Source organism: Haplochromis burtoni, unplaced genomic scaffold (genome assembly GCF_018398535.1).
Source record: "Haplochromis burtoni strain Fernald_Lab_line unplaced genomic scaffold, NCSU_Asbu1 Contig_17, whole genome shotgun sequence".
NCBI classification, from domain to species: Eukaryota; Metazoa; Chordata; class Actinopteri; order Cichliformes; family Cichlidae; genus Haplochromis; species Haplochromis burtoni.
The window spans coordinates 3,685,994-3,705,372 of record NW_024582378.1 but is presented as its reverse complement, the minus strand read 5'-3'; the positions used below and the strand labels follow the sequence as shown (position 1 = coordinate 3,705,372).

Below are 19,379 nucleotides of genomic sequence, written 5' to 3'. Positions count from 1 at the left end.
CTGATTAGCAAAAATGAAAATCACTCAGCACTGATCAGCACTATCATTACTCGGTAGGCACTGATGAACAACTGGGGGGACAAAGTGACAAAGAACACCTCAAGGGTGTCGTAAGCTCTTATTTTCCTTGTGACAGAACTTAGTTGAGATTAAACCGCAGTGCCAGGGATAATAAATGGAGGGAATACAAATCTTATTTTAGACCCCAACTCATAAAAAAGCGGGGGTGCCACGTTACCAAAGTGAAAACTGCTCAGAGAAAAAAAAGTCAATAACATTTGAAACTAACCTTGTTAACTTTTATTTTTTCTTTGCTAATAATTCTTCTGCTCTTCCTCACAACTAATTCTCCTTCATTCCTGTTCAGAGAAATGGGGTGTTACAGATATTGATGTTATTCAGGTTTGATGATACTGCCTATTCTAAGGCTCAGGCAGAGAGCTTATGGGGATAGATTCACCTTAGCGTCCCATCAAAAGGCCATCAAAGATCGTATGTTCAGTGGAAAAGCCTGTGACATTTGATTACTTGGAACTCAAGTGCTCTTTTCTGCACTTTTTCTATGATTTCTTATGAGTTTTAGTTAGGTACGTGTTGTGCTGGATGTTAAAGCACTCACTAGCCACAAGAGCACGCTTGATGGGAAGATAAATTTTTTCGTATTTCTAGTATTACTGAAACGTGCACTTACACAGTGCGTGTATATCCGTGTGAATCTGACTTTTAATACAGACATAATCAACTCCAATCCATCAGGACCATATGGCTCAAATTACCAGCAGCAGCACAAGTCTTAGTACCGCTTAGCTGGAATTTGTGATAAATCAGAGAAAAGTGGTTTTAAAACACACGCTAGCTGTATTCATTACAGCAAACTGACTTTCTGTATGTCTGGCCTCTATGATGGAAAATGCTCATCAAGACAGAATAAAAACAATGACCATTCACGTATGTGTGATTACTGAAAATGTATCAATGCTTTATTAATTCTCTCACACTAAAATGCTGTTGATCATGGCTGCAGGTGATTTTAATCTCTTAAGTTATGCATTGCAATCTGTCATCTCTCATGACTCTGCAAACTTTAATGAGTTGTACAGCAGAGTGACGAACAAATGTTGGAACAAATGGAAACTATATAGAGGACTTTAAGTAACCCAAACTCTGACAGCCTTTTTAAAAAATCTTTAGCTTGTCATTGCCACTGTTAAAGACGGACATTTAAATTGGCCTAAGGTTATTCCCTTGTTAAGTCTCAAGTAATTAGCAATTTCTTAGCCAAATGCTCCGTTAGTTAATAAGAGCTAATAAGCACTGAGGCATTTCTGAGAGTTAAAACATTTAAATTCTTTAACTCCAGTAGAGCTGCTAGTGTGGCCGTTCTCCATGGTGTTACAATCAGACCAGGCCTCCATGAAAAACAATAACAACAACAAAAAAACAAACAAACATACAGGAGCGTGGAAACAGAAGCTAGCAATAAGCTAGCTAGCCATTAGACATGCTATTATGAAGTACCATATTTCAAGTGAAGTATTTAAAAAAAAAAATACTGCTACAGAATACATAACCTCCACCCTTGCAAAACATAACCACAGTGTTGTCAGATCACAAAACACAAGTAAGAATCCTTCTGTAACTGCGGATTTTCATATCTTTGATAGCTTAAACTAGGTTGCCTGGCTACCAGGTCAACAAAAATTAAAGGTGGTCCGGAAAGACTTACAAACAATGTTGTCGGCCATTTAATAAGGAAATCAAATTTCGGTGTTTTTTGTTGTGTAAACACTGGATACATTATTTTGTTGCTTAGATCGTAGCAGCTAACAACAGCCAAAAGAATCTACTCGGCGCCATCAGGGTTGCATATTGGTTTCATTCTAATGTTTAGCTAATGTTTGCATATTAATATCCATATTTTTGTGCTGTTTTACACTGCTGCAAGGCCTCTATACAATATACAGTTTACCATTTGTTCCTTTTTTATGCAAAATGCATACTTTATCTTCTTCACTTAGGCTACAGCCAAGCCCCTGACCTCAAAACATCTGGGTTCAACAGTCATGTTTGATGTAAAGCAACACTGAATGCAGAATACAGACAATTTGTTAAAGCTCCAGAGAAAAAAAGGGGCAAAAATCAGCTTAACAATCAGCTTCCCAGAAGAGTCAGACAAAGATATCTTAGTATGTTTAGTCGCCAAAGCCTCAAAGTCATTACTTTCATGAAAGAAAAAGAAACAATTTATTTCAACCCTACAATGGTTACATGGAAATACACTGATAAGCACTTACAAAAATGTCTCAGGAATAGAGAAGAAAATAATTCCACATTTTTTAAACAAAATTTTTTAGTGTTTAACAGCTGTTTCTTTATGGTTTTTTTTTTCTTTTTTTAGACATTTCACTGCTTTCAGGTAAAAAGAGAGCATGAATCCTCCAAATAACAGCTGATTTCTCGAATATCAGTTTGAAAAGAGTATGTACACTTCTTCACAAAACATTAGTTTTTCTGCACATCCTTCTGTTCTCTCCTGACAAGGCGGTTACATAACAATGTATTTGAAAATGAGCATAAAATAATGTTGAAAATTAAGAATGAGTCTGGGAAAAATGAGTTCTCTGGCCATAACCGATATTAAATTTCTCTGCAAATGTTATCTTCCCCTCAATTTGTACAGCAGGACATTTCAAGCTTGTATAAAAGAAGAAGAAGAAAAAAAAAAAACAGCCAGAATTTAGGCACAGCATTTGTACTCATCTCCTGGTTAACACATTCATAATGCTTGACTGGGGAGCTTTGAAGCAGCTGCATAGCACATTCATGAATACTGGATCATGCCTTGTGTCAGCTTTCATGCAGTGTTCATGCTTTTATGTCATTTGTGACATAACAGTGGAATGGATGTGTTTGTTTAATAGGCAGTAAAGTCCAAAATAAAAGTCTCTTTACAATTTCCGTGTCTGATTAAACCACTGCAGACACAAAATTAAACAGTGTAATTATTCTATTTATCACCCCCTCTTCAGATCACATTAAGGCATTATGAATGTGTTACTAATCAAATCAAAAACAAAGCTACAATACTTTGTCTACATTGTATCCTGAAAGAGCACCCGGCGTCCAACTTGCAACATTGACAAAACCCTAAAAATCTCTCTCCTTCGGAATCTATTCGTACACAAGATGACATTACAGTGAAAACAGACGAAAAAAAATATTAACAGAATCTAAAAACCAGAAAACTGAAATTGATGCAAGTACTGAGCACCCTGTAATAACGTCATGAAACCAATGTCTTGACTCTTCAACTTTTTTTTTCTTGTGTGTGGCTGCACAAGGGTCAAAAGGCATAGAAAGCAAAGGTCTGGAGCCAAAGATTTGAACGGCTCAGACTATCCTCTTTCTCCTTGAATGCAATCAGTTTATGGGAGCCAGAGCACAGTCAGCACGGACAGAAGAAGAGCTGCCAGACTGCACGTCACACATTGGCAACCGAGGGTAGCTGAGGTTATTGACCAACAATAAATAAATATCCACAACAGAGTATTTTGAGTGATAATCACAGCAATAAAGTGTGACAAGAAAAAAAAAACACACACACAGTAAAAACACAAACAGAGAAAGAAATTTGTGTGTATGGCAATGTCATGGTCCATAGGTGCCCAAGAAGATCACACATGGAGACAGGAAGGACACGGAGAAAAAAAAGAAGCAGGAGAGAAAGAGGGAAAAGAGGGAGAGAGATAGAAAAATAGGTCAGAAATACAGAAATACAAGTCTGGAAGGTTGTTTTTTCTTTTCAAGACTGACTTGAAGAATAAAAAAGGAAGTCTAAGTTAAAGGGTAAAAATAAAAAGAAGTTATAGCATGTTAGTATCACAGCAAATGACACATGGTTCATGGCAGGCATGGGTGGAGGGTCACACAAAGGAAGGTAATGGGGGATGACATCGATAAGGAAGACATTTCAAACACACTGCAGCACAGTCTCTGTTTTCACCTTAAGGTTCAGTATAAAGAAGGGGAGTTTTAAATCAGCCATGGTGCAGAGCAGCGGCCAAGTTTAGGGTAAGATAGATGACAGCCTGAATGCAAGAACACATCCACATGAGTCAGGCTAGTATCTCTCACTCCTAATGGCCAGTGGTGTAATATAAAGTAAATGCAAGCACAAGCTTGCTTGCCAGTGATGCATAAACTGAATGCCAAAGTCTCATTAATTCACAGATTCGGTAATAATGGAGTAATAAAAAAACACAGCAACGCGTCTCTATATTTTATTGTGTGTGTCTTTGGAAAGTTTGAGCCAAAGGCCAGAAAACTGGCGCATGGGTTTCCAATCAGCAGCTCTCTGAGCCTGCAGAGGAAAGAAGCTGGGCTGCTTTGCTCACGTAGCCTTAGCTACTATTGTTGCTCTTGACTTATCAGTAAAAGCAGTGCAGATTGTAGATGGATTAATTAAAATGTTTTTTGTCTACATTACGTAAGACATTACCTTCAAATCCTATTGGATATTGCAATTATAAATGGCTTCTGAATTCAGGTTCTAAAGGGACCCGATAATTACTTAAAAGAAATGTTAAAAACAATATGGCAGCTTTTTTGTCGGTAAATAAAAAGGAAATTATCTTGTTGACAGACCTCGTGGTTCAAAGTTCAAATATGTATGGACATCTTTTTTGTGTTGGTATGGACACATACGGAAAGAAAGCATAGGCAAATATTCACAATAGTACCACTTGTTCATCTAGCATTACACCACTGGTCATGGTTGGGGGAATGGCCCATGCAAAACCAAACATCCAAAGCAGACGCTGGTTATGAAGGTAAAGTCTGTGACATGGATGAATGGATGACCTCATGTTACAAAATGTTATTAGCTTTATAGTTTTAGTCCTAAGTCAACCTTAGCTGGGGAGATTTGGATGGATCAAGATGTGCCACTTTGTTTTTTATATTATCTCTTCACATTTGGGCAGCATTTGACTTTCCGTGAGACTGTGGCAAACAATTGCCGCTCAGCTGTACCTCTGTGCATTAAACCTAAAGAAAATTAGCTATACACAAACCCTTTCACACGTCCGATTCAAATAAATTCAAAGGACAACAAACTCCAATATGTTTTCAGAGATCTTTTATGCTGAAGTGCATTCACATTACTGGGCTGAATGAATTCTTGTGCGTATGGTTGTTTTTTTGAACATAAAACAGAAATTTAAACAGGCTGAAGCTCGACCTTGCGTCCGCACTGGACTCCCAATGTGAGATTCAGATAAAATTGAGCATGCAGAGTCCTGCATATAAAAAAGGAGCAGCTGTTGATCAAGCAGTACAAAGAACAGCTGTGAGACTGCAAGGGAATAGTGGAATTAAATGCAGATGTTGTAGCTAAAAATAAACCTCGGCAATAGCCCATGCTCCCTGAAGTGAAGAAAAACAACAGCAGCTTGGAAGTAATACCAAAATATCTCAAAACAAAACAAATAAAAATAAAAACTTGAAAAAGTAATTAGAAGACTTGAAGGGGGGCTGACTCGGATGATACTAAGGTTAACTTGTAGTCTGGTAGATTTATATGTGATCCAAACCTCCCACTGCTATATGGCTGTTGCCCAGCAAGGACATGAAAAAAAACAAAAACAATTACAGCATACGAAAACTCCCAAAAACCAACCAAACTACCAAACAGGTTTTTTCATGTGCCATGCACTGGCAGCAGTTGCCTTTTAACAACTCCAGTAAAGAGCAGAAAAACATTAATCCAGCTGGAAAAGGCACCATGCAAAGACTGTATGGGCTGCATCCCCACCTAACTAGGCCACACATTTCAATTCAGGTCAGTCTTGGAGCCTGAACTGTGAGACCTACTAAACCTGGTAGCAGAAGGGAAGACAGATGCTGACAGAAAGAATGAAAATCAGAGAAAATGTGAAACAAAGATAGAGGCAATAGAGGCTCAGATATCGTAATACAAACCGAGAGAGACTGCAAACAAATCAAAAAACAATGAATGGCGTATAAAATGTGGCAGGATAGTAAATTATGGAGTATGGTCATTAATGATTTAGAAAAAAACTGAATCTGCAAGCTTCATTAAACTTCATTTTTTTCATAAATAGTGACTTACTCAACTTCAAAAGCTGAAACTGTGATGAAATTTAGATTGCATGCATATAATAGTTTCTTCAACATTTGTATTTTGGATGTAAAACGTCAGTAATCTATCCCGATTAATAATAAAGCTCAACTACAGTGACTATGACCCACAGAATTTTGAATGAGTAGCTATGTGTGTGATGATAGCTCTCTAAAGAACAAACACTCACTGGCCACTTTGTTAGGTATACCTGTTCAAATGCTTGTTGGTGCAAATATCAAACAGACAAAGTTAAGACGATCTGCTAAAGTTCAACCCAAGTGTCAGAATGTTGAAGCAAAGGTGATTTAAGTGACTTTGAATGTGAGAAGGTTGTTGGTGCCAGACAGGCTGGTCAGACTGTTCCAAAAAACTGCTGATCTGCTGGGATTTTTCCCACACAACCATCTCCAGAGTTTACAGAAAACAGTTTAAAAAAGAGAGAAAATCCAGTGAACGGCAGTTCTCTGGGTGAAAATGCCTTCTTGATGCCAGAGGTCAGAGGAGAATGGCTACGCTCCTTCGAGCTGATACAGTAGCAACAGTATAGCCTCTCGTTACAAGCAAGTTATTCAGAAAAACAACAGATTCCCCTACAATAGTAGAAGATTGCACTGGGTGCCAACTCCTGTCAGTTAAACAGGAGGTTGAGGTTATAATTTGCAAGGTCGTTTTTTAAAATTGGAAAAACGTTGCCTGGTCTGTGAGTTTTGATTGTGAGATTTGGATGGTAGGGTAACAATTTTGTCTAAACAACATAAAAACATGGATTTGTCCTTCCTTGTATCAAAAGCTGCTGATGGTGGGGGGGATGTATTCTGAGAAAAGCCTTTAGTACCAACTGAGAATCATTGAAACACTACAGCGTACCTGAATATTGTTGCTCACTGTGTCTATCCCTTTATGAGCACAGTGCACCCATCTTATCATGGTTGCTTCCAGCAGGATGCCAATGCCACAAAACTCAAATCATGTCTATATCTATCATGTCAATACGTACAAAATCTCTGAGGAAAGTTTACATAACTTTATGTGCCACAAAGAATTAAGATGCTCTTAGAGACAAAACAGGGTTCAGCTCAGCACTTTCAAAGTGAACTTAAAAAACTAGCCGATGAGTGTAGTTGTCTGCTTTGACTGGTAGGAAATGATTACAGCATTGTCCTACTACTTGATGGCTTAATTTTTTTGTATTATTTTATAAAAATGTTCTGTCAGTACTTTTGAATCTATAGCAAGGCACAGATTTTAATTTGTGTTTCTGACTTGTGGGCTGTTTTCGGGCACATTAGTTTAAAGATTGGGCCATTTTATAAGTGATTTTGATTTTTCAGGTAAAATATTTTTCACAGTGTGCACTTCACAGTTAAAAGAAAATATGACTGAGGCAATCAACACTTCCTTTCATAAAGAAGAAAAGGGCAGGCGAATAGTGAAAGGGAGGGTGACAATGGAAGAAAAACAGGATGAAACAAAAAAAAGAAACACAGACAGAGTGTAAGATGTCAAAGAATTTTAAACTGTTAGCTAATTCAAGTGGGGAGGCAGCCCAAGTTAAAAAGTGCACTCTACACACAACACAGCAACAGAGCAAAGGCCGACCGTGACCACCTGTGTAGACGATGTATTTGGGAATAAATGGACAAAACTCTGTTTTCTCTGGGTCTGACTGAAGTCTGTTCTCACATCATTGGACATTAAGATTGAGGAGTTGAAGTCACCTCATAAGAAGTAATGAGACTTGGAAGAGCCGGATATCCAAGGAGAAATGCAGTGAGGATGCCTCTGCATGTCATATGGACTCATTAGCTACTTTTGATCTTGTGCTGCCTGGGCTTTAACATTTTTTGAAGCGAGTGCAGTGTTTTAAAAAGGTGCTCTGTGCATAGAAATTCATTCCTCCAGGAAACGAGGATTTAGTGGAGATGACATTATTAAAGAAAACAAAAGTGTGGCACTGACTGAGAACTAGAAACAAAGAGCGTAGGCTGGGGGTAAAATGAAAATAGATTTCAAATGACCCAGCTTGCAGTCACTTGTGTATTTCTACTGACATCAAACTTTTGGTGCACACATGCCATGTTCAGTCTTTGGTTTATCATTTAAAAACCCATTTTGGCCTACAAGGACAAAGCCTGTGCTTATTAACTATTGTAGAACAAAGTTAGATTAGTTGCACTGGGCATTTTAAGGTCATCTACTATAGTAAACTTTGTGGGCAAGTTAGTTTAGTTCCTTAAATGTAAATCTCATTTTAAAAAATCCCCAACTCCCAAAAAGTAGCTCTTCAAAATACACCATTAGATCAAGTCTTTGTGTGATATTATATATAATGCCTGGATTATAAACCTTACAGTTACACTACTGTGCAAACGTTTAGCACCAGGTTCACTTTTTCTTTAAAATTTCCCCCCAAAATGAAAAATGTGTGATTTACTGACACATATGCAAATATTTTCACAATAGAAAATAACACATTTCCAACGGGAATGAAATTTAGAGTTTGTGCTCATTTCAAACACTCTGTATAGGCCACGCCACTACGTGCCCCTCGGCTTATAATAGAGTCTTTGCTTTACGCATCAATGGGGTTTGCATCGTGCATCTCCTTTTGGTTACCAGATATGAAAACAGTAAAAACAATACACCTCTGCCATGCGACAGACAGAGATAGATTATTCATGACCGACCCTGCAGCCAGCAAGCTTTGAATAAGCACCTAGCAAAAGTCAAAGATCCAAATAATAGATTTTCTGGTCACGGTAGAAGCCTATGTGCACTGTGGCTGGTGTGTGTGGATGCTTGGGGTAGGTATGATGGGAATAGTACCTGGGACAGTTGTGGGCTCTGTATCTGTCTTGAAGGTGAGGATGCCAGGCTTAGATTTGCCCTGCTCATTCTCTGCCACCACATGAACCTCATACTCCGTGTTCCATTCCAGGCTGTTCAGGACGATATAGGTACTGTCACTGGGAAGGCGGAGCTCTGGTTTCCAGTCAGATACACGCTTCTGAGAAATGGATTTAGAAAGGAACAATTCAACACTCTCAAAGGAAAATCTCATTTTAGATCATCTACAAATGTCTCGATTTCTCAAACTGTTCTTGAGCTGACATAAAAGCAGTACATGTTCTTTCTCAACATGTTTTTCCGTTCCAAAGAGATTAACCTGGTCCGAAACAGTTAATAATGAGGGAAAAACAAGAAAATAATGAAATGTATAAAGTACTCACCAATTAAAGTATGCACAAATTGTACACAAGTAGATCTTATAAGAATAAATGAAAGTGGTGTTTAAGCATTTATCTTTTCCATCAGGTTAGTAATGAATCTTTTTGAATACATAGTTATAATTCAGTGGACAAGTGCTGCATGAGAACATAACTTTATATTACCGCCACTGCAGGAAAACTAGTCTGCTGTAAGGGTTGGTTGGTCTAATTACAGTCACCCTTTCTTCCTAGTGACAACTGTTAATTCCAAAGAGGTAGAAGATACAAATTGAAAGGGGGAAATGACTTGGATGATGAGGTGGCTTAAAATGCTTTGGAGTCATTAGCAGGCACATATTTTGACAGATTCCAGTAGATTTACCCCTGCTCAAAGCCGTAGCCAGATTTGACTACTTTATTGTAACTGCTATTATTTTTTTTATGTTGTTTTTGTTTTTATATCAAATGCAAAAAGTTACCCCCATTGCCAGAAATACTCACAGCCTTGTATCTGATCAGGTAATGTTTAATCTTGGAACCACCGTTATCTTGCGTGATCCAGTTGATCTTAAGAGAATTGCCCGGGCTGTGCACCTTGGCCTGCAGTTTGGGAGCACTGGGTTCCCCTAAACAGGAAACCAAGGAATGATGATTAGATGACAAACGGTGGTTACTGCATCAACACATGTTTACCTTTAAAAACCAACTGCCTACATTAATTAACATCTCTGAAATTTTTTATCTTAAAAGAAAAGAAAACTGCGCTACAATAGACACATTTTTTTCACCAGTGTCCACCAGGAGCAGATCAATAACATTAATAATTTTCAAGCCTTCACCTCAAATAATAACTTGGTTAGTAAGTTTTAGTTAATGTTAATTTCTCAACAACCAAAATCTTTCATTACCCTTGAACTATTTGTTTAACCCAAGCCATTCGTTTTTGTGCCTAAACTTAAACTTTAACCACAGCAGTGCCAGATCAGGGGGCACACAAAATTGCAACAATTTTGGAACACCCATCAAAAGATTTGCAAAATAGTACATCTATGTGTTAAGTTTGGAGGACCCACTGAAAGAAATATAACCTCCATGAGAAGAGTATCTGATAATTAAAGACAGACTTTAGGTGGAATATTACTTCCAGAATGACTAGAAGCAACAGAGGTCAACGTGGCTGCCTCAGAACCACAGGCGGAGGTGTTGTTCTCCTTGAGGCCCTCATTATCTGCTCTGTCCTGCTGAGTAATGACTGCTGGGTCGCTGGATAATGAGCCTGTAGGCCTTGATTGGACATGTTCCTCTATTACTTTTAATAACATTTACATAGTCTTGTGGGAAAGGAGGTCAATGTGTTTTTTGCGTGTGTGTGTGTGTGTGTGCTGTAGCTCTTCGTGGCACTGTTAAGGCAATAAGGGTGGAGACTAACAACCCAAACTCATCAATTATGTGCATATTGGTTACACACAGTTAGCCTTGTTAATATGTTATTAAATCCCCTACCTTGTGATGCTATAATCTTTGCCCTGTGCTAACAATCTTAAAAGTAACAGCCACACCAGCAGGTAACAGAAAGGCTCAGTGGTGCTGCAATTTCTACATGCATGCTACTGATAGAAATTCAATAAGGAGTTAAACCAAAAAAAGGCTTTCTCTCTCTCTTTCTCTCTCTCTCTCTCTCATCTCTCTCTCTCTTTCTCTCTCTCTCTTCTCTATTATTATGTAATATATATATATATATATATATATATTATATATATATATATATATAATACACACTTAATCCATTTTGTGATTAAAAAAAAGTCACGTATTCAGTATTTAACATTTCAAACATCAGTGTTAGTGGTTGTAGTTAATTAAATGAATATGCATGAAGGCACTTTTTCTTGAAGTAATCAAATAAGCACACTTTCTAAAAACTGCATCCCACCAGGCAGAAGTGAGCATGACACAGGCTGAAAGTGAATCAGACGGTATTAGTTACAGCAGTAGTAACTCTGTGACAGGCAGACATTGATACATTCAGCATTGCATCATTCTGGGTTAGGTGAATATTTCTGAAGGCTAAAACAGAGAAAGTGGAAGATTAGAATGAAAAAAAAACTACACATGCAAAGCTTGAAATTTGGCCCACTGCTGTAAATTCAGAAGGGTATCGTGTGAAACACCACCCATGGCCTCGCTCTAACATGCATGTGGATGGTGTGGTTCCACATGGAGCCCAAGCTAATCACAAAGACAACAAAGTTTTACGAGTTCATAGATCATAACGGAAAATCATCTCATAAGTGCTGTATGTGAGCGATTAATAACAGTATGAATTATACAAAAGAAAGGTGAATTTTGAAAATAGTAAATGTCTCAAAGTTGGAGTCTTTGTTCAGGTCAAATGAAAAAAAAAAAAGATAAATGTTTTTAACATTGCCCAATCGTCTCAATGACTTCCCAATACTAAAAAGATGTACCCAATGTTAGCACTTCTGCATATGCAAACTACTAGAAAGACATTACATCAAAGATACAGAGACATGCAGGTAGGACAGACATTTTCTTTAAGAACAGCTGAACAACAAGAAAGAGGATGCAACAAGAAAAAGGAAGTAAACTTGCATGCTGCAGTAATGCAAAGGATTGTTGTGAGTCCAACCGGTAAAACAGTGTGAGCTATGTAGCTCTCCAGGGGAAGAATATGAAACATTAGCCTTGTGGGTGACTATATTTAACAATGCATGCAATGCAAATTGTGGTTAGTGGCACTTTGTGGGGCTGCTCGTATGATGTTTAAAAATAATTCATAATGAAATGGTTTGTTACAAAACCGGAAAAGTGGGGTTTAAAAAATGCTTTGCAATGCTATCTGTGAAGGCATTTGGCCATATTAAAGGCAAATCATGTTAACAACAACACATTTTACATGAAACATAATATGACACAATTATGTGTGACTTTGTTAAAGATTTTTCTAATTAGTCATAAGTATAGTCATAACTTCTATGTTAACCAGGGTGAGAACTCAAAAATTATGTTTAAAAAGAAAGATGAAATTAAGCATATGCATCCAGTAGCACTTTGCTCTGCAGCACATCCAATAGTGCCTAGGTGTCAGACATAGCTGGAAAATTTGCACAATGGCTTTGCAAAGTTTAAAAATTGCACTAATATCTTGAATTTGTTGCTAAAATGCACTGGTATTACTGATGCAGTTGTACCAGGATTACTACACAGGAGCGAAACTGTCTGCAAAGTTTAAAAATGTGAGCACTTCTGCAGCTTGCTGTTTGAATGGAATAAGTAAAACGCTATTATAGTTTTATTTCCAGAATACTGGGTGTGGAATGATTTTGCGCCTGTAATGGCCCACTGTTATCTACAAATTTTAACATGCATTGTTGAAAATGCACTGACTTTTTTCAAAAGACATTTCAAGCTGTGACTGTTTTGTAAATGTGAATGTTTCACATTCAGAATGTAGTTATTTACACTTACAGAAAGAGAAAATATCAAAATCGTGTCATTATTTATTACGCAGTGGTCTACTTATTGATCCAAGTTAAGGATATAGGCTGTTTAAGTGCATTTAACAGATCTGAACCTGATCTTATGCATCAATTTAGTGTGTGTATAAAATCTTTTGTCTGTTTTATTGTGCTTTAAGATGACTGTTGTGCTGTGATTTGGCACTACAGAGAAAAAAACTAAATTCTACATGTTAATTCTTCAAACTTACATCACTCTTGCATTGCTGGCTCTATGAAGATTAGTGTTGTTTGTGGTGTTAATTTTAGCTTAGTTGAAGCTCAGCTTCAGCTATATATATATATATATATAATATATATATATATATATATATATATATATATATATATATATATATATATCTCTTCTCTATATATATATATATATATATATATTAAGATATATAGATATATAATATATATATATATATATACACACACACACACACACACACACACACACAAACACATTATACAAATTTATTTACACACACACCCACACACAAATAATCAAGGCACCAAGAGTAAATTTGGTGTTACTCTATAAATGCAAGGGAAAATAATCATTGTGGTTATTATTATTAGTAATCGCTTTGATTATGAAAGTCATGGTTAGTGAATGTTTGTTACTTAATTACATAATGGCTCGTAGATGAAACAAATGGCTAAAATGAATAAAACTGAAAATGTTTTAATGCCTCTTCTATGAGCCTAATTTAACAAAGGCCTTGTGCATGATTATTGCTGATGTAATGGTCTCGAACTAAACAAAGGAAATTTACCTTCTGTTGGTCAGCGAAGACGACATCATCAGCACCATGCAAGAGCCACATGACAAAGTCACATGATGCCACGGACATGAATGGTTGAAAGGATAACATAGAAGAAGAAAAAGAGGGAAAGTGTGGGGGGTAGCAGGGACAGGTGGGGGGCATATGGGAAACATACAAAACATTTTGAAATGATGAAAACATGTCAAAATAATAATAAAAAAACAAAAACAAGAAGGTTAAAGACATAATGACAAAACAGAACAACAAAAACAAATCGTAAATTGATAAACAGAAGTTTTTGAACATATAAAAAATATGTTATTGAATATATGAGGTACTGGATATTTAGTTATGGCTGTTAACAACACTGAGAATATCAGTAAATAACCAAACAAATAAACTAATTAAGATATTGAAGACTCAGCCAAAACTATACACCCAGAATTGCCTCATGCATCCAGTTGACAGCTTTTCCTCTGGCATTTTTTTCCCTCTGTTATATATTTTGGTAACAATTTGGCCAGATCTGAATTTTAACTTGTACCCATTCTAGTAGGGCTGATTGTCTTTGAAAATAAATGACATGTCGAACAGAAAATCAATTTTAAAATCAATACAAATCAATTTTAGTTGTTGTGTTTTTCCGGTAACAATAGAGCTTAAATGAAAACAGAGGAAACTCTGCAGCTTTGGGAATAAAACCATGCCAACTAAGTATGATACACAACACAGCAGACAACAATAGGAACACATGAAAAATCTGAAGAAATAAGTTCTACGACAATCTAAAAAAGCACATGTGGCATTTGTTCTGAGGAATGCATTTGTAAAAGCACTGAGCAGATACACTGCCATCAGCTGCATCCTATTTCAAGCTAATGAATAGTCACAACTGCATTAGACAAATGTTATTAAAATGGTGTGTCAAAAAGGAAAGACTTGTTAGGAACAATATTGAGACATACAGATCTCACACAGCAGACACATCATACATCAGGAACTTAAAAGGAGCAACTACACTTACAGCAATTACTCCAGTGACCAAACACACATGTTATGCTTCTTTACACACTGCACACTGTTAACCAAAATGACGTTTTAAGGTCTGTGAAAACCACAAATGACAGCAATAAGCAGTCAGACAGGTTAGTCACTTAGCAGTGCTACTGGTTAAAATTTTACTGCACACAATGACGTTAAAAACCTCAACCCGGGTCTGCTTGGGCTTTGTTGATCAGTGTCAGCGATCTCTCTTTTTCTTGTTTTTCAGAAAACGGGCTAAGTATTCACAAAAAGTATTTGTGGAAGAGCAAGTTATTTTTGGTCCCTTAAAACATTCATTAGAAAATCCTGGTCTCTGCTTCCTACTTAGTCACAGCTTTCAGTCCCAGTCAGATAAAGAACAATTGGCAGTGGCTATCCATGCTCTGGCGTAGCCAGTCAATACATGAAGGATGATTTTGAGATGCTGTTAACACGCTGCTGTCTGGCTTTTCAGAGAGAAATGGAGTGAATGCACACTAAGGGGAGGATTCAACTCATGAGCGATCTGGGAGAAAACAAGTTGTGATTAAATTGAGTGGATGAAACCACTGAAAGATTCACCGAAAAGACAGATATCCTTCTGTCATTTTAAAGAATGGCTCCTCATGGTTTGTTCAGCTGTGAATGTAACAACACTGCGGGACCAACCAAACTGTACTTTAACAACTGTCAGATCAGCTTAACTATATGCTGTGTCTCACCTAAACAGATAACAGGGTAAGAACCAGAAATAGCTTTCAATACTTTAATAGCTCCTCAGTATGTGAGATCTTAATACTAAATTGTCTGATCATTTTTTGGGCGCTTGTCTTCCCTTTTTTTGCACGATTCTGATTTTTTTTTTTTTTTTTTACAAATAAACAGATACATCTGAAAATTAGCTTTCATTTGTCATTAGCAGCCATGCCCGTTAGCGTGAACAAATGGCACATTGAACATATGCTGATTTGATGTTTAGCTTTGTTTTTAGGAGAAAAATTGGTGCAAAATAAATGTTCACTGAATCTACTTTAAGATCAACTAAATATGTAAGTACACTAGAATTTGCTTAAATTACGAATGTTTTTACTCAGTAAAAGTATAGAAATTGCAGCATTCTGTTATGACACAAACAGAATATGAGGTGTTAGCATGGACCCTACTACCTTAATGTTTATAGCAAATAATAGCATAAACAATTTGTATGATGTAGTGGTATGAGTTTTCTATAAACCACCTAACTTTATACTAAGGTGTTAGCATGATACCTCTACAAATAGCAATTAAACTACAGTAAGTATCCTCTACACCTGTCAAAGTAAGCGGCTCAGTAGATAAAGCAGGCCTGGTAAAACAAACTCATATATTCCAACTGCACAACAACGGTCTCAAGAATCTAATTTTGAATATTAATGAACAGGCAAGTTGTGTTAATTCTGCAAACACAACACTATGTCAGATGGTTAACCTTTAAGTGTTAGTAAAAATCTAAATTTTTAAGTATTTGAGACAATTAGCAAACCTATTCGATTTCTTTGTCAATTTTCACTCTGTAGAGGGATTCTGAGCCCTCCTATGACCCACAACAAATATAAATGAAAACTAGATGCAATGCCAAGCAGGTAAGAGAGGTAAAGAGACACAGCACACACTGCTGGACTGGCATACTCACTACGGGCCATACTGGTGGCAGCAATAGGGGGTGGTATCTCTGATGAAACTGAAAGATGGTGAAAACAAAATGAGAGGCGCTGGAGTCCTCAACAGAAAAAACCCCCTCAAGGATGGGACTGTTTCTTTTTGTCTCTTGGTCATAAAGAATTTGCCTGGATCACTGACAAATCTAAATCAAATCTAATGTGTTAATATGGACATGAAATGATATGAATAAATGCAATTTTATATTTCCATTTGATATTTTCATACTGATTATATACTGGTTCTCTCAGGGTGCATTGTGCCACTTATAAGAACACAAAACTTACTGTGTAATTCTGGCCCAACCAGTAGCATTTACACGCTCACTAAGCTCAGATCTTTGCTCTTTAACAGCAATGGAAATGTGAGCGCTTGCTAAGACATCATTTCTTCTTGCTGACAACCACTGACAGCTATTCATCTAAGAGTTTAAAAAGCTCATAGTTCTTCAAGTGTTAGATATTGTAAACTAGTGGGCTGCAAATACACTAAGAATCATAACATTTAGGCAGTTTACAGGAATAGGTTTGTTCATGTCCTCCCACTGATCCAACTGAAGCCAAATGGTTCACAACTGTGGTTCCCTAGGTTCCTCCCACATTACATGCATACATGCATTTTAGATATTTGCAAACAGATTTAGAATTTGCTTGCCTGAAATACTGGGCTCAGGTCTTGACAGCCCACCTGGGTTTAAGACCGTGGCTGCTTATAGCGCCTCGATATTTAGAATGCATAAAAGGCTGAAATGAACAACTTATAAGTTGACAGAAATTATGCTCCTTTATCTTTTGAAAGCTCAGGCCTGTAGCATTGAATGAAGTTCTTATGAAAATAAAATTATGGCCAGATTTACCATAATTTTGCAGCGCTTGTAAGACTTTTGAGGATCCAAAGCTGCATTCTTGTTTGTACAGTAGTGACTGTAACATGTCATATTGATTTCTTACTATACCTATGGCAACTGCCTTTTGTTTTGTTTACAGCAACAACATACAATTACTCGCTTAACAAAATTATAAGCACAACAATCAGACACACACACTCACCCAAACACTTAGGCGCTACAGCACTATTACACTCTTTACACCAAGTTAATTAAATTCTTCTCTTTAACTCTCTTTTAAAAAGACGCAACTTATTTGTCCCTAAAAGTATTATACGGCAGAAAACATACGCACAATGTAAACAGCTGCACATTTCCCAGTCATGCTTCTGGAACTGAAGCTTTTGACAGTGGTACTATGAAGTCAGTGCACTGTGTTGAAGAAAATGTAATCAGAAAATCTATCCATCTTTCTTCTGATTATCTAATTTAGAATCACGATTAGCTGGGTACGTTGGGGCGAGAGGCAGGGTACACCCTGGACAGGTCGCCTATTTATCGCAGGGCGAACACAGAGAGACGACAACCATTCACACGATCACATTCACAACTACGGCCAACTTAGAATGTCCTTAGACCGTGGGAGGAAGCCAAAATACTCAAGAACCCAAACGTGAACAAGCAAAGTCCACACAAAAAAGTCCCAGCAGACTGGTGGATTCAAACCCTGGACCTTCTTAATATGAGGCACTGGTGGTTAGCACTATTGCCTCAGGACAAAAAGGTCCTAGGTTCAAATCCGATTTACATTTCAACACTATTGTGTTGAAATGTAATTGGCAAGCATGTCGAGCTGTTTTCACTACTTTTTAGTTCTGGCTGGAAACTTTTCTGCTGAAGTTTACTTGCACTGCAGTGTTTCAGTATTTGGTTGTATTTTTTCACTTTTCAACATTCTTCTAAAGGTTGTAGATAAAGTGAACTGGTGAAATGTTTTTCTGTGTGTGTGCAGACGTGTATTTTTCTATTAAGGAAGATACAATGCATTGAGCTTCTGGGTCTCTTTATTATACGAGATATTAAAACCTCTTCCTGTGTAACAGTAAGCACAGTCTTTTCTCAAAGAAAGCTACACCTCCATCCTCCAGTAACCTACTGCAAACTAGTAGTTTTTTTTATTTTCTTACTTTCAAGATATTAATCTCTGTGTCTGAAAACATCTAATATCAAAAGAATGGGAACCCAAAAGATCTGGGGCAGTTGAAGACTGGAATATACGTAAAATATATGCAAAGACACCTGGTTTTTAAAATAATTACCAGAAATGATTCCATACATCGTCGGATAATGCAACTATATATAGTCTTTAATTTAGGCGAAGTCATAGTCTGAAGAGAGTATATTCCTTATATAACATTCCCTGACTGAACTACTGCAATGCAGAAGTACATAATTGTTTTTTAAAGAAAAAAAACAACAACACACCTTTAAGGCGTCATGAGACAAAAAACACTAAAAAAACAGGAATTACAAGCAGGACTGTTGCAGAAAACAACCTGCTCTTTAAGACCATCACACATATATCTCTAAAATGATCCTGACACTGCATAAAAGTATTCCATTTGCTATATTAGGAAAAAAAAAAGAAGAAGAAACTAATGCTGATTGGTTGGGGGGAAAAAGAAAATTCATAGTTCTGGGGCACTGGATGATGATTCTGTGGAACACTGTGTGATCAGTTCTTACATCCAGTTGGCTGTAGCATCATTTAGTAACCACTCTTTTTTTTTTAACACAGAGAACGGTGAGGGTAAAATACAACGGGAGGATGGAGACAAAATGCAGACGAATATAAAGCAGCCAAGACATGGAGGACAGAAACTTACTTGTGACAGAATACCCTGAGAAGTCCAATGGAAGAGAGAACAGATGAAAAACCAGATGAGAAAACAATAAAACAAAGAGAAGAAAAAAACAATGAAATGAGAAATATGATCAATGAAAGAGGCCAGCTGCCCTGTCAAATCGTTAACCCACTGTCTATTGTGCCTTACTGAGTATTCTGTTCACACAAAGTTCTGCTTCTCTCTGTTTTACAGTTGATAATACTGGTACTGTATCAGCAACTACAGTAGAAAATACTTTTAATGACTCCAAGGTGTCGATCAAGGTAAGGAATCTGGATTTGCG

At 37.1% G+C, this 19,379-nt stretch overlaps 1 protein-coding gene across 15 annotated transcripts in view; it reads right to left on the bottom strand.

The window, feature by feature from the left end:
- The window catches only part of ncam1a (neural cell adhesion molecule 1a), a 265,208-nt gene that overhangs the window by 20,501 nt on the left and 225,328 nt on the right, over positions 1–19,379 (bottom strand). For 5 of the 15 annotated variants that reach the window (XM_005916089.3, XM_005916090.3, XM_005916091.3 and 2 more), the window contains 2 exons: positions 9,853–9,977; positions 8,969–9,149 (listed from right to left, as the gene is read on the bottom strand). In XM_005916089.3, coding sequence (XP_005916151.1) covers positions 8,969–9,149; positions 9,853–9,977 — 306 coding nt within the window. Of the gene's footprint in view, positions 1–958; positions 3,506–8,968; positions 9,150–9,852; positions 9,978–13,651; positions 13,655–16,337; positions 16,386–17,922; positions 17,926–19,075; positions 19,091–19,379 lie in introns of those variants that run through there. The other 10 variants (XM_005916084.3, XM_005916086.3, XM_005916092.3 and 7 more) reach the window with 4 other exon arrangements.